This window comes from Macaca thibetana, chromosome 12 (genome assembly GCF_024542745.1).
Source record: "Macaca thibetana thibetana isolate TM-01 chromosome 12, ASM2454274v1, whole genome shotgun sequence".
In the NCBI taxonomy this organism is placed as follows: Eukaryota; Metazoa; Chordata; class Mammalia; order Primates; family Cercopithecidae; genus Macaca; species Macaca thibetana.
Genome location: NC_065589.1, coordinates 93,915,120 through 93,931,156, shown reverse-complemented (window position 1 = coordinate 93,931,156; position 16,037 = coordinate 93,915,120). Strand labels below are relative to the sequence as shown.

The 16,037-nt window shown below is 47.2% G+C and overlaps 1 protein-coding gene across 1 annotated transcript in view; it reads left to right on the top strand.

Moving 5' to 3' along the window:
- KIF5C (kinesin family member 5C) overlaps positions 1–16,037 on the top strand; it is a 153,658-nt gene that overhangs the window by 121,621 nt on the left and 16,000 nt on the right. The window contains exons 18-24 of the mRNA XM_050752192.1: positions 2,459–2,535; positions 3,589–3,698; positions 5,594–5,695; positions 5,893–5,953; positions 10,568–10,639; positions 13,229–13,333; positions 15,380–15,596. Coding sequence (XP_050608149.1) covers positions 2,459–2,535; positions 3,589–3,698; positions 5,594–5,695; positions 5,893–5,953; positions 10,568–10,639; positions 13,229–13,333; positions 15,380–15,596 — 744 coding nt within the window. The remainder of the gene's footprint in view (positions 1–2,458; positions 2,536–3,588; positions 3,699–5,593; positions 5,696–5,892; positions 5,954–10,567; positions 10,640–13,228; positions 13,334–15,379; positions 15,597–16,037) is intronic.

Here is a 16,037-nt window from a genome sequence, read left to right as displayed (position 1 = left end):
CCTCCCAGGTTCCAGCGATTCTCCTGCCTCAGCCTCCTGAGTAGCTGGGACTACAGGTGTGCATCACCACACCCAGATAATTTTTGTCTTTTTTAGTAGAGATAGGGTTTCACCATATTGGCCAGGCTGGTCTCCAACTCCTGACCTCATGATCCAACTGCCTCAGCCTCCCAAAAATACAGACATGAGCCACCGCGCCCAGCTTAAAAGGAGAGATTTCTAAGAGACCGTTCCCACCCTGAATCTGCTCATCTTCCCATTTCCCCACAGTCCACCCAGTTATCCAAATCAGAATCCCTCACTCCCCACCTCCTGACTCTAGTTGGTCACCAGAGCCTGTTCATTCCACCTGCCAGAGGCCTCTCTGGTTCACTGTCCAGGTTAACTAAGGACTGTGGCTATATCCATCTACCCATGCCCACCCTCAGTCTGCTCTGGGCCAGCCACTGTGTGGCATCCCAAGGGATGATCCTAAAATTCACATTCTCTCTCTGTCCAAACCGACACTTCTAACCCCTCCATGGCATCCCGTTGCTCTTAATATAAAGTTTGAACTGCCGTGGCTTCGCTGGCACCTCCTTGAACAAGCTCTTCCCTTTGCCAGCCAGCCTTGTGATCTCCTGAGCTTAGGGAAGTGCGTCACACATAGGAAGCATTTCATAAATATGAATGAATAGAAGCTGAGATTCAAGAGAAGGGACTAGAAATGCAGAAACTAGAACAGGATTAAGAATGTATGTGCCATGTAATGTGAAACTAGAACATATATATTATGAGTTGCAATGAAAATTGTTACAATTCTTTCAGAAAGCCATTTGAAAATACATACTAATAATTATAACATTTTTCATACCTTTTGATCATCACATCTCAGATATTCATTGCAGAATTTTAGATCAGCAAAAAAGAGGAAGCCATCTAAGTGTCTAATAGCTAACACACTATGGTGTGTTATTTAATAGAACTTTTTTTTTCACATGAAATACGTGAAGGTGTGCTACAATGTTTATGATGCAATGTTAGGTGAAAATCACAATATATCATTGTATCTTTACTATGGTTATAACTATTAAAAATGAATGAATGCGGCTGGGCATGGTGGCTCACGCCTGTAATCCCAGCGCTTTGCAAAGCCGAGGTGGGCAGATCATGAGGTCAGAAGTGGAGACCAGCCTGGCCAACATAGTGAAAACCCGTCTCTACTAAAAATACAAAAATTAGCTGGGCATGGTGGCAGACGCCTGTAATCCCAGCTACTCGGGAGGCTGAGGAAGAAGAATCGCTTGAATCCGGGAGCCGGAGGTTGTAGTGAGCTGAGATCATGCCACTGCACTCCAGCCTGGGTGACAGAACAAGACTCCGTCTAGGGAAAAAAAAAATAAAAAGAATGGATGCTTGCGTTCCTAGGAATTCATATTTAAGATAAAAGTGGTTGTGATAGGGTAGTTGGGATGGTGATGCTGTTATCAATTTTTATATCCTTTATTGTTGTTGTACAGTTTGCTCAGTAAATACATTTTGTGTCAGATGCCAAGGCAGATTTAAAAAGAAAGAACATACCCACTCTCTGCTCTAACCTCGTAACATGTTCTTTGTGTGGTAACACGTGCATGTTAGTAGGTGCACCATCAAAAACTGCACATGGAAAATCATGTTTCTCTCTTACATTCAGTGGTTTCTGCAGTGGGGCCACTGAGTTGAAATAAAATAGAGGCAAGAAAACCTGAAGTGGAACAGACCAGAGAGAAATAATGAATTGAATGTCACTGTCGTAAAGCACTCTGCTCCCTGGCACCCCAGCTCCACAGCTGGGGCTGCCCATTGCACCTGGCATTCAGAGAGCGCCAGCGACCAAGCATATGCTGAGACAGGAGTGCCACACTGCAGCCCTGCCCCAAACGTGGGGCCTTCTGATTTAATCTCCAAAGTGTTATGCTATCTTTCCACTTCCCATGTTCCCATCCTTAGAGTATGTTTTCCTGCCCCAGATTCTTAGAGAATAAACGCCTACACATGGGAGGTAAAGTAGGTCTTCCTGGAACTCCCATCATGGCATGGGTCCACAGGCCACCTAACAGTCACAGAGGGCTTTATCATCTGCAAGGCCCATTTATGCACATGACCTTGTGCTGATCACAGAGACCAGGTGGGAAACAAGCCCTCCCAGGTGTGCGGTGACATAAAGCCAGAGTGCAGTCCTAGGAGGACCGCCCCCCGCAAGCATTGTCCCCTACAGTTGCTGCGCTTCCCTGTGGAAGGAATGCCGCAGGAGGAGGCCGCCTTGGCTTTAGCCAGAAGTCCTTGCCTGTTGCTTTATGCCGTGGTTGTAACTGCTGATATAAGCTGATGTTTCACTCGGTTGCCATTTTTCTTGCTTTTTATTTTTTTTTTTAATTTTTGATTTTGGGTGTGAGTCCCACCGGTTAAATCTTAAATCATCATTTAAAATTCAAAACAGAAAAAATGCACGAAGTCAGCTTCCAGGATAAGGAGAAGGAACATCTGACGCGGTTGCAGGATGCTGAGGAAATGAAGGTGCGTGTGACCGCCCCTTCCATTAAGCCCAGTGTGCATTTGATGCATTTGGATTGGAAATGCTTGTTCTAGGAAAATCTGTCACCTTCAGATCTGTGTATGGCAGGGGAGAGGGGAGAGGAGCTGCTGGGCACTCAGAGTCCATCTCAGAGTGTGGTCTGGCTTAGAAATGAGCAAGTCCCGAAACCCCAAGATGTCTGTAGAGAATGGTTAAGTTGCATTAATACCTTTGTCTTCCCCATTCCTGATGAAGAGGGATAGGGTAGCACCCCCAATCACTGCATGAGCTCTTTTGTCGGAGTTCACTTCTAAGGATTTCTTCCTCCAACCTTTATGAAGAACACACCAAATTTGAGTTTCTATCTCAAACACAGAGATTTTTCTTTTGGTCACATTTTAAAGAGTAAAGGAAAATTGATTGGGGAGTAAGACTTTTAGGTGAATAAAATGAGACAGGAGAAGATGTAGGATTTTGATTAGTTGTAGGCAAACTATGAGCCTCACTGAGTCAAAGTCCACAGTTAAAGTGATGTCCACGGCATGCCCCTACTCCAGCCAGCAGAATAAAATCATGCCTTGTGGGAGTCCCTTTCCTGTCTTCAGAGTGTTTTGGCAGAAAGGTCTCCTTTGGACATCATCATAAATCTGTACAGCGGGCAGGGCAGGGGCTTTTATCTTAGTTTTACAGGTGAGGGAGTGCAGCTCACACAGGTTACAGGTTTGTCTGAGGTTACTTGAATAGGGAGAGGTTGGTGCCCTCTGACTGACCTGGCTGGAGAAGCTCAGGCTGGGCTGTAGAAGGTCAAGGGAACACTTTTAGTTGGTGGACTAATTGGCTCCTAAGGCCCACTTGGTTTTATAACAGATCTTGGGTTTTGTTACCCAATAAAGCAAGGCCGGGTCCTGGGCGCACAAGAGTCAGAAATGCCCCCAGTTTTGGGATCTGACATCTGAGGGACACAGGGGAGGAGGTAGGTCCAGATCCAGGGCTTGTCACAGAGTGGGCTGAGTGCCAACGAGTGGATGACATGTTTCTCTTGGCCTGGGATGCAGAAGGCGCTGGAGCAGCAGATGGAGAGCCACCGGGAAGCTCACCAGAAGCAGCTGTCTAGACTCCGAGATGAAATTGAGGAGAAGCAGAAAATCATTGATGAGATTCGGGAGTGAGTTGGCCCAGGACTCCAGGGGTGTGGGGGTGGTCATGCCTCGGTCCTCTTGGGGAAACCCGGAAGGATGTGGCTCTTAGCCAAGCGCCCTGCTCACCTTGCCCTGTGGGCACTGCCCTGGTGACACAGCAGGCTGGGTGGGCTGCTTCCAAGGTCTGTTCTCCCATCTGGAGCTGAGCCTCCTGGAACCCTGGCGTGGCAGGTGGCAGGCGGGCCCAGCTGCCTTTCCCAGTCCCCGAGGGCCGGGGTCACATAGGTGATTCCGTGGATGGACACATGCCCCAGTAGATGGGGGGAGCATCTGTAATGAAAGCACCAAAGAAAAGAAAAAAAAAAGAAAAAAGAAAAAAAACTTGGTCCTGACTGTACAGTTCTAGTAGGTTAATAAACACTCGAGAGAAGACAGCACCACTGCCTCCCCTTCTCCCCCTACACATACACACTCACTGTGCCACCCAGCCACCTGGTTCCATGTGCTCACTTCTTAGGACCCCACACTGTCATGTGTCTGTACAGGCAGAGGTGCCAGCGACCTGTGGCACTGCCACCAGGATGGCATCATTGCAGTTTCTCTCTGGTGACACCCCCTCATGCTGTGCTCCTGCCTTGTCACAGCCTCTGACATGCCCTCTGCCCCTTCAGAATGATGTTTTCAAATGCTCTGCATAAAAGACTTGGGATTACAAAGAAAACCAATTATATTGAAATGCTGATCTCCCCACCCCCACCCCACCCGGGGTCTACACTGTTCTCTTCCCTCCCACTTTCTGTAGATGAAGAAACAGATTTCTATATGGGAAGCAAGGTGAAATGATTTACTTAAGGTCACATTGCTAAATAGGAATCAGATTGGAGTTAGACTTTAATTCTCCAGACTACTGATCCAAGTCCCTTTTCAATGTGTGTGAGCCGCTTGAAAGGTACATTTGCATTTTAAAAGAGAAGAATGTAACCCAAGCAAAAGTCTAAATGGTGTGACCCAGACTCGGTGCCCAGTCCCTGAAGGAAGGCACTTAGACTCCTCCCTCTTTTTCTCCTCCCGGGCCACCCCCTGCTGTTGCCATGTGCTTTCCCTTTCAGGGATATCTCACGTTTATTATTCTGATTAATCACCCTCACATATTCACCTGGAAAGGAGGGGGAGGTGGGAGGGAAGGAAGGTGAGAAAGAGGGCGGGTTGGTGAGTGAGTTAGGAGGTGGGGAAGCTTCCTCGGTCTGTGCCCTTCAAATGGACTCTGGGCTTTCCTTCTGGTGGTGCATAGCTGTTCCTTTACAGGCGCTTAGGCGTGGCTCTAGGAAAGGTTTTATGAGTCCTAGGCTGATGTAAATGTTGACCAAACACCCTCAACCAGATGGCAAGTTTCTGTTTGCAGCAGAGCCCAGGCTGTCTTTTCTTCATAATTTCTCTCTCCGTGCCCACTCCTTGAGGGCAGAAACTGCCCCGGAATCTGTGAGGCATTTGGACTTGGGAGATGTTTTTAGAACGTCAGACCGAAAGGAGGGAAGGTGGAAATGGCCAAATCAGGTTCCCCGAGGGAGCGCATGCCGTCGGAGGGGCTGAGGAAGCAGAGTTCTTCTTACATGGGCTCTGTGTTTTAAAATATCAGCCCTTCTCCCATCTCATTATTTTTCCCCTGAAGCTCTTGCCCAAGCAAACTATAAATACATCCTCAAAGCCTTATGTTTCATGACTCTTAGATGCACCCCAGAAATTAGTTTTCACTTGGGCAGGGAGGAAGCTGTGAGGTTGTTCTCTGATCCCTCCAAATCCTGCAGAATTACTGCCTTTATTGTACAGAACTAATAGGGTTGGAACAGAACCACGGTTTTAGCCGGATGACTCAGAATTTCAGACTGATGTGGAATATATTGCTTTTTCCTCTCAATTTCAGTTTGAATCAGAAACTGCAACTGGAACAGGAGAAGCTCAGTTCTGATTATAACAAGCTGAAAATAGAGGACCAAGAGAGAGAAATGAAGCTGGAAAAGCTCTTGTGAGTGCACTCTAAATATTTCCCCTATTTTCTCTCATCCCCATGATATTCTGGTTAGATTGGGCTAATTTAAAAACAGACAATGGCTATTTGTGTGCTTGTTGTTGGTTTTGTTTGATTTATCTGTGGATGCAAATAGTATCTGCTGAAATCTCTGAGTCCCCTATGGTGGTCTATGGTTCCTTTTTGTTTTTCAGATTGCTCAACGATAAAAGGGAACAAGCCAGAGAAGACCTCAAAGGGCTGGAGGAGACAGTGGTATGTCAAGATATTTCCCGATTTATGTTCATCTCCAAGACCAGATTTGTTTGTGATTTGTCGGATTGTTTATTTCAAAATTTTATCCATGCACACCTTTCTGTGTAATGTTTTAGATAAGACATTCTACGGAAAAGTAGGATTTGTAGAATTGAGTCCTCAACTCTTCACAGAATCAGTCAACCAATCCACCTATCCTGAGAGCAGTAACCTGGAGCCCCTGAGTGAGGATTAAGCTGAATTGCAACTTAGCAATTTTACAGCCCTGTACTCTGTGACATACTTCCACTCAACATTCAACAGATATTTATTGAGCGTCTCCTAACGGCTGGCATTCTTCAAGGTGCCTGAATATATCCATAAACAACAGAGATAAGATCTCTGTCCTTATGAAGCTTACCTTTAGCTGCGAGAGATGATAAACAGTAAGGAAACAAATCTTGCACTCTATCAGATGGCTATAGAATGTGCAGAGGTTGTTGACTGGGGGAGGCTCCATGAGGAGGTGACCTTTGAGCAGGGACTCGAAGAAGGAGAAGAAGTGAGCCATAGAGATATGTGGGGGAGAGCATTCCTGGCAGAGGCAACAGCTCATGCCAAGGCCCTGAGATAAGCCCAGGACTCTCATGTTGGGGGCCAGCAGGGAGGTTTGTGTAGCTGCAGCTGAGGGAAGGACAGGGATATAAGGTGAGCACAGAGAGGTAAAGGCCACAGTGATGCAGGCCAGGTAAAACTTTGAGACCTGCAGGGCTTTGGGTGGAGGAGTGATGGGCCCAGCTTCCCTTTGGAAGGGCTCGTTATTTGAAACCCTGGTTGGTTTTCTCTGTCCTGTGTCTGGGTTTGTTGGCATCATCTCCTCTGGTCGGCTTCCATTTCAGCTGCTCTGTGGGATAGCTGCCTGGCTACATGCCCCACAGCCTGCGCTTCAAGACAGACCATTCTAACATAGCCTCTCCATTTGGTGAAAACACGTTCAGGCATTTCACATGATTCAACGACAGGGAGAAACTGTTGGTTAGATACAGTCATCCATTTTGGCTCCGTTCATGGGTCATGTGGATCTGTGTGGGACTGATCCATCTCCAAGGACCTGGTGACCCCACATTGGTGGCAACTGTTTGCTTGGGTCTGGCCCCGAGATTGTGCTCTGGCCCCTGGACTTATAGTATTTGTTGCACCTCAAAGCCAGGGAGCGGAAATGAGGGCACCAGCCATTGGAGACGGAAGATGCCTGTGTCCAAAGGGAGCCGGGCATTTGGAGCATGGAGGAGGAGCCTGTGAAGGGGGCTGCTGCTGGGGAACCTGAAACGAAGCCACACAATTGCTTCATCTACATCTGTTTTACCAGAGAAGTGATAATCCTAATTATAGATAATTATAGAAATTCAGAAAAATATTGAACATTAAAATTTCACTGTATTTCTACCAGCCAGAGATCAGTGATATCAATGAAATATTTTGGGATCTTCTCTTCCTTTACACCCGTGAGCTCTCAGGCACTCTCACCTCACTGTCCCTAGCCATCCACGCCCTCTTTCGGTCTCACTGACATCTACAACTCAAGCACACGAGCACATCATCACACACTCACACCGGGGCTCACAAGTCCCTTGCAGTCAGCTGCTCACTGTCATGTTCTCATGCCTCTGCTCAGCCACACTCACTCCTGCATGCTCCTCCATACACAAGTACTTACAACACACACTCTTGTTACACACAGGACATGCGCACTTGCATGCACACACACAGCTTGCATTCTCACTAATGATTGTCCACACTTTCTCATTCGCACATTCACACAATCTCGTGCAGTTGCTCACCCTCACTCCCCTTGCTTGCCTTCACTCACACCCACACCCATGTTCACACTCCCTTGTACACTTTGCACAGATGCTGTCTCAGGACACTCCCCCTCACATGCACGCAGGCGCGTTCACACATGTCACCCTCATGCACTCTTTCAGTCACAACCACCTCCGCTCACACGCACACTCATTTCCATGCTCACGGACTCACATGCTTTCTCCTCTCATACGCTCAGGAGTGTGATATTTAAAGAATGGTTTCATCAGCTCTTTTGCCTTTTTTGAAGTTCGAGTGGTCTTTTGCGTCTTTTGAATGACGTATTTTCCTCACTAGCTCCTCTGTCTCCCTGCTCGTCCTCTCTCCCTCCCACGCTGGGCGCGGTTCCACGCGCTCCCTCCCAGGCTGCTCCCCACTCGCACCCTCGCCCAGCCCGTGCACGCGGACAGACCCACTGGCTTCATGGCACCCACATTCTCTCCCTCACTCTCACTTACCACCCACACGCATCGCATGCACGCTTTTAAAATCCAAGATTGGAGCCCTGCAGTGTATGCCGTTTTAGACTCGGATGTTTTCACTCAGCCTTGGAATTCTCCCTGAGCCGTAAATGTTCTTCAGAAATAGACGCGCTGTCCTTGGCTGACTGTTCTGCCGCTCTCCTCAGCGCAGGGCCTGTTCTGCCTCCTGGAGTGTTTGGGTGGGGTGAGTGGGACATGGAGCCTGCTGACCAGGGGGTGAATGCCCGGGAAGCCCGCTGCAGGGCACAGTGGTGGAAAAGGCCGACTGGCCGTCGGGGCATCCCTGGCCCCGGGCAGCTGACTGGCTGGAACAGGACACTGTCTGGGCTTTGGGGTGGGAGCTCTCCTCTGGGTGCGTTGATGAGACTTATATTCCCTCCTTGCTGGTCCCACCCTTGCTGTCCACTGTGACAGGAAGCTGAGCCTTGAGCTTTGGCCTGGAGGGTAGCAACCTGTGAAGAGGGACATGTGTGGGGAGGTGGAGGGGTGATAATGAACGTGATAGAGGAAGGAACACTGCCACAGGAGGCCGAATGATAGTTGCCTGAGCACAATGTGTGTAAATAAAAGGGACAAGTGATTTTAAATGATTTATACTACCCTTCCCAAACTGTTTATTGTTCAATATCCCTAAAAACAAACAAAAATGAGAGAAAGTTCCCAACCTCAGGAATTTACACCCTAGGAGAATCCTGGCCCTTGGACAAAGCACTGTTCTCATTCCGTCCTCTGTTCCCATTCCCTTTTGGTGTGGTGGTGGTTTTATGAAAAATGTAAACTGTGATTACAGTTCAATCAGTAATGAAACCACTGATGGGAGAGAGAGTGCATGCAGGGTGGGCGCAGGTGTTAAGGAGCAGGGTATCCAGGCTGCGCTCCCTCTGGCAGGGCCTGGGACAATGTGTAACATAGAGAGTACTGCACCCCTGCCCCTGGGCTGAAAGGCGGCACAGCCTCAGACAGGTCCTGTGTGCACATTATTCATAATCACAGATCCATTTGGTTTCCTGCAGAAAGTAATTTACCTCATCTGAGGACATAATTGACTTCAGGTGCTTCTTATTTCAACACAGAATTGGACCCAGTAATAAGACCTTAAATGAACAGAGAACTTTTACTGCAAGAAACTTAGTGTTTGTATAGCTTTATAGTATGTTTTTTTCCTTTTAGATGTGAGCGTGTGTGAGTTGCGTCCCTTGAAATTCTGTGTTAAAGTAGGTCAATTTAGACAAATAAAGTTTGCATGCAGAATTTAGCTCTCTCCTCTTCCTCTATAGGAAAATATTTTACAAGGAACTAATCACATCTCCTATAGTAAACACATGGAGACTTAAACAGACAGACACATTTGATCTTCTGATCTTGTTAACAAAGATCACCAGATCTGGCTCAGGCTCTTGTCTCAGCAATCTAATTCCTCAGGTTTCATTTGTAGAAAGTAATCCAAAATGAAGGGGAAAAATGTCCCCAAGATTACAGTGAAAGTTTTAACAACAACAATAAAAGGAAGCAATACAAGCCTAATGAAGAAATGGCTTTTATGATATGAAATATGCATCAATAAATTCATACTAGTCACGTTTACTGGGCACTGAATATGTACCAGAAAATGTTCTCAGAACATTATAAGGTTCATCTCATTTAATCTTGACAGCAATGATGAGGCAACTACTGTTTTTATTGTCATGTTAGCAATAAGGAAACGGAGGCACAGAAAGGTTAGATAACTTGCCCAGGGCCACCCAGGAGGAAAGTCCACGAAATGCCTCATCCATAAGCTCAGTGATGTAAAGCAAACAAGTGTGTGGACTTGCGCCTGAAGCAGGTGTGGAGACGTGAAAAATGTGAATCAGTTACGGTGAGATATTGTGGCTAACTTTTCATTTAAGCTTGTTGGTATTACATTGTAACATTTCTGTAATAAAAAGAAAAAAGAAAAAAGGAATTCATCCTGATACAACGTAGCCCAGTAGGAATTTTTGTGAGGAAACCTTTTGAATTTTTGTGGGTGAGGAAATGTGTGGTTCCACTGTGAACAGATGAGCAGGCTTTGTTCTAGTTTACAATTTGTGGTTTGGGTTCTCAGGCTCTGCACCTCAAGGTGCTCCAGTAACGACACTAGGTCCAGCAGTGGGCATGGTCAGGGTGGCGGTGTCACAGGGAAGGGGGGCGCACCAGCGGCATCCATGGCTGGCTCAGGAAGTGTCTCGGGGAATGATCTGGTGCCAAATGTGCCATAAATTCAGTGAATTGCTACATTTAAGTGACCTTTAAAAATCTTCTCTTCCAGTCTAGAGAGTTGCAGACACTGCACAACCTTCGGAAACTCTTTGTCCAGGATCTGACCACCCGAGTTAAAAAAGTGAGTTCTCTTTTGTCTGAATGGGACTGAGAAGAAAATCAAAGATGGCAGGGAAGAATCATTTTCAGTTGAAATACCACTTGCTTAAGTCAGAGCTGGTTATGCTTAAAAATTAATTACTTCACACCAGAGAATGTTATTAAAAGAATGTGCTGGAGGCAAAAAATACTTGGTAACATTTTCCCATCTGATTTTTCCTTCTTAGTAAAAGGAAGTCAGAATGCTTTCCCTGGCCTTCATTTCAAATCAACACATATTTTTCTGGCCCCCGCTGTGTGAGGGCGACTGCTCTTGACACAGAAACATTTAGAGTCGTCGCTTCAGAAAGCATTGCCCGGAAGCCTGGAGAGGCTGGACCAAGAGAGCCTCTTATTTGTTTGTTAAGAGGCCATTAGGGGCTAGGTTAGAGTTTATGAAGCACGTCAACATCCAGTATTTATTTGCTTTTCCCAGCAACCATGTAAGTGGTGCTTAGTGTTCCTGTTTTTGAAAATGTGGAGATAGGCTCAGATGTTAAATAACTTACCCATATTGCACTGGTGGGAAGAGCCAGAGATGGGTCTGGAACCCAGGCCTCCGGGGTCTCTGGATCTGAGCTTCTTCTGTCCTCTTGCTACACCAGCAATCTGGAGACACTCTGTAATGGTGACTCACCCAAACAGCTTGCAGAGGTTTAAGGAAGGAGTAAGAGGTGAAGGCAGCAAGAGGGCTACTCTTTCAAAGTGTTTAAAAGTGATGGACGACACAATGGGCCATGTGTAGAGGGATGGTAGGATTGAAGGAAGGTCTGTTTAAGAAAAGTGTGTGCATGTATGTGTGAATGTGTGTGCATATTTGAATGTGTGAATGTGTGTCAGTGTGAAGGAGCCAAGGGAAAGAGGTCAAATGCCTTATAAAGATAGAGTCGGGTCTGAGAGGGAGAGGATTAATAGTGTAGATGGATGTATTAGCTAGTCTTGGTAAGGAGAAGGGACACACATTCCTAAAGGGGAGGAGTGGAGAAGTCAAGTTGGAAGGATCGGCAGGGAAATACATGAGGGTGGAAAGAAGCCACATTTGATGATTTGGGTCTTCTTGGTTTATGTGTAGGCTCAGTCCTTGGTGGGGAAGTAGGGAAAAGAATGGGAAGCCCAAGGAGACTAGACATGGTTCAGGCAGCCGAGGTGGCCGACTATGGAAAAGTAGGATTGCTGAGCAGTGGTGTTGGTGTTGAGTCAGAAGCATGTGGCCCCTGACAGCATGATTTAAGTGAGTTTAGAATCCTGGAAATGAAAATAAAGAAGGCAGAAAATGATGGGCAATTTCAAGGCGTGCATGGCAATGGCTAGGCAATTAGGTAGGTAGTAAGCACGGTCCAAAATACAAATGACCATGGGGGCCTGGACCTGGCAGGAGAGTGAAGCCAGAGCAAAGGTGATGGACAGGGAGACTAGACGGGGAAGGCATCTGGCCAGAGGTTATGACATGGACTGAAAAGGTTCAGTCCGAGGAAGGAGGTGGAAGCCATGACCATACATGGGAGGCTCTGGTCCTAGGGAGGATTAGGAGCTTGAGATCAGACTTCCGGATTTAATGATTAAAAAACTCTCTAGGAAAGCCCTGCTTTTAGACCAGTGGTTTTCTGTGGGTGGTTCTCTGGCCATCAGCCTCAGCATCACCTAGGAAACTGTTTAGATATGCAAATTCTCATACCTGACCCCAGATCCACTGAATCAGAGACTAGGGTTGAAGTGTGGCAATCTAAGTCTCAACAAACCCTCCCCTCGGGAGCCGGGTGCTAAGGCTCAACTTTGGGGAGCTCAGTTTTAGACTGAAGAGCTGCAGGTGTGAGATGCTCATGTAACCATTACCTTTCAGAAAAAGGATGATGATCTCTTCTATAATCAGACTGGGCAAACCTGCTTTTCCACCTTGGAACACCAGGATGTGTTTGCACCTGTACTTTCCAATTTATCTGTGCCACTTGGCTTGCCAGGAGTGCAACGTTTTGCCAATTTCAAGATTTGATAAATTTCAAGAATTTACCCAGCACCCAGATGCTATGATTAATTTGAGCTTGATTCGTTAATGAATTTTATAGATTTGGAAGCTGAAGGGACAAGCAGAGGCCATTAAGACTTCCCAGTGGGACCACAGACATTTGCTTACAAGTTTGGTGACTTGTTATCCCATCATGATGGCTGAAGTCAAATTTAGGTCCTGGGTTTATGTTTTCACAGTTGTTGTTTCTTAACGAATTTTGGAATGCTTTCTTTTGAAAAGAAGTCTCTATTTACTACACGCAAGGGAGACATATATTTTACTGAAGATAAATCATCTGTAACTTTCAAAAGCAGATTTTGAAGTGTTTTGTTTTGTTTTGTTTTGTTTTAGCTCCCTAAAAAATAGCTCCTCCTTAAATCACTTTTCATACTAATAAGGGAAATTAATTGGGGGATTTGTTGAGTCAACTTTTAGAACCTCTCTCTATTTTCACTTTCAGAATACCCTTTGGTGGGAATGGGGATTCTTTTTTTCTATCCACATTATCCTGGGGTGGAGGGTGGGTGGATGACAGCCCGTCCTGCTGACCGCCTGGTGTCAATGCAGAGTGTGGAGTTGGACAGCGATGATGGAGGCGGCAGTGCTGCCCAGAAGCAGAAAATTTCCTTCTTGGAGAATAACCTGGAGCAGCTCACCAAGGTTCACAAGCAGGTAGGAGAGTTCTGCCCACTCTCCTCCCTCCTCTCTCCCGAAAGAAGCCCCACCAGGTTTGGCCATGGTGTGCGGAGAAGGCACTGAGATTGAAGGTAAAAGAACTGTACTCCATCAGAGGACAAGAGGGCTGGAAAGGTCCCTACAAATCCTTTAGTTCTCAGTGACTTCCCATATATATAAAGGACTTTCTTTTCTCAAAGCCAAATATAAAGCATTGGGTTTGAGCTCTCTGGGGTTGGAGAGGGAAGTGTTCAGAGGCCTGTCTTTTCATCCTGCCTCCACCCCTGACTTTGGACACCAACTAGCCTCCGTGTCTCCCATAACACCTCTGAGGTACCTCTGTGGACCTGAAAGCTCCACAGAATGCAAAGTGGACCCCACTGAGCTGGTTCAAGTCCTTTATTTTTACAGATGGGGAAACAGACTGGTGCCTTGCTTCATTGCACCGTGAGAGGACCAGGACTGGAACCAGCACCCTCTCTGCTCAGCTGCCCATTCCTAGCGATCTCAGATGCTCACTCGGGTGCCTGCGATGCGCTGGCATTTGTCTAGAGTGACAGAGAGTGATAACTGTGTCCAAACTCACCAGTGATTTCAGCAGGTCATTTGTCTTGGATACTTTCTTTTTAAATGTTGGTGTGTGCATGGCTGTTTTCCCTCCTTAGGAATTGGGATGTGATGGAAACGTCCCAAGTTTTTGGACCACATGGCCAAGGAGATGTCATTTCTCTTTGACTTGTGAAGACTTTTTCAATATTACTGATGATGGCGTTTTTTCCCCAGAGGGAGGATAATAGATTCTAGAGAGTTGAAGCCACTCAAATTGTCGATGAGAAATACAAAAGCAGGAACTGCCAGGGAGCTTGAAATAGGGCTCTGAGATACATGTTTTACAATTTATTTTTATTTTTATTTATTTATTTTTTGAGCTGGAATCTTGCTCTGTTGCCCAGGCTGGAGTGCAATAGTGCGATCTCTGCTCAGTGCAACCTCTGCCTCCTGGGTTCGAGCGATTCTTCTGCCTCAGTCTCCCGAGTAGCTGGGATTACAGGTGTGCGCCACCACGCCTGGCTAATTTTTTGTATTTTTAGTAGACCCAAGGTTTCACCATGTTAGTCAGGCTGGTCTTGAACCCCTGACCTTGTGATCTACCCATCTCAGCCTCCCAAAGTGCTGGAATTTCAGGCGTGAGCCACTGCACCCAGCTGAGATGCATTATTTTATTCATGGATTGAATGAGCATTTGTTAAAAACGTACTCTCTGCCAGGCACTAGAGCTGGTGCTAGGAGAACAAAGCAGGAGATTCAGCAGTAGCTCACTTTGGTGTAGCACTTTCTGATTTTCAAAACTCCCTCCGTCCACCTGGATCCCCTATTATGTAGTACACTTGTGTTATCGATGAGAAACTTGAGACTTGTGGTGGTCAAATGACTTACGCCAAGTCACATGGCCAGGACATAAAGAGCTGGCCCTTGAACCCACTCCTACCTAGGGCTGGCCTGTTGCTTCTTCAGTCAGCAAAAAGGCGCAGTCTCTTCCTCTTAGCCTCTGGATGTGTTGCAAAGCTGGGTCCAAACCCCATGCCAGTGTAAACAGCGGGTTCTGCATGGAAGGAGGCCCTCTGAGAGCTCAGGAACATGCTTGTTTTTCACTGAGTCCTTTTGAACCGGTTTGAAGTGTCTCAGCTTTCTCATGCTAATTTACTATTCTCATAAAGTGGTTGATTTTCTCACACAATTCCCCTTTCCTCTACACACACCCAAACAAAAGAGGAGGTAAATCTTGCCTCAGATCGAAAGTTTCTTGTGGTGGGAAATAGTTTTTAATTGTATCCCCACCCCACCATTCCTTGCACCCCGTGAATCACGTGTTCACCGGAGTCCACAGTCTGGGTTTTCCTTTCCTTTCTGTGGTTGTGCGGAGTGCGAAGGACGACCTAGCGGGGGTCGCCTGTTCAGCAGCAGGGGCTGCTTCTGGCTGCTCTGGTTTGCACAGTGCAGCCTGCCTGGTAGTAACTCCCCTCCTTTATCCTCCTGCCCCAGCTGGTCCGGGACAACGCAGACCTGCGTTGTGAACTGCCCAAGCTGGAGAAGCGGCTGCGTGCCACGGCGGAGCGCGTCAAGGCGCTGGAGAGCGCGCTGAAGGAGGCCAAGGAGAACGCCATGCGGGACCGCAAGCGCTACCAGCAGGAGGTGGATCGCATCAAGGAGGCCGTGCGGGCCAAGAACATGGCCAGAAGGGCCCATTCAGCCCAGATCGGTACGTGTGTGCACCGTGGCGCCCGGGGTTTGAGAAGCTACTGCGGCCTCCCAGCTAAGATTTGCTAAAAAGGTGAAGACAGCGCCAGCCCACTCTGGAACATCTGAAAGACTGGGATGGAGCCCACAGGCGGCAGCCCTCCCTGCACCCTATGCTCACCCTGGGGGAGTGGGAATGTCAGGCGCCCCCGTTATCCTATTCTGAGATACTCCGGCATCCATCGTGGTCTCAGAACTTCTGAGCTGGGCAGAGAGAAGCCAGCCAAGGCCGTAGGTCCAGGTCTTGGGCTATAAATGGGTACACTCTTAGAAATACTGAAATAGGAGGATATTTCTCTGCAAGGTGTGAAGGGCCCCTGTGTTCTGCACCCGGTGGGACCATGAAGGAGCCCGTATGTAGCCAGAGCCCCAGGGAAAGCCTCCAAGTGCAGGTTTGGAAATA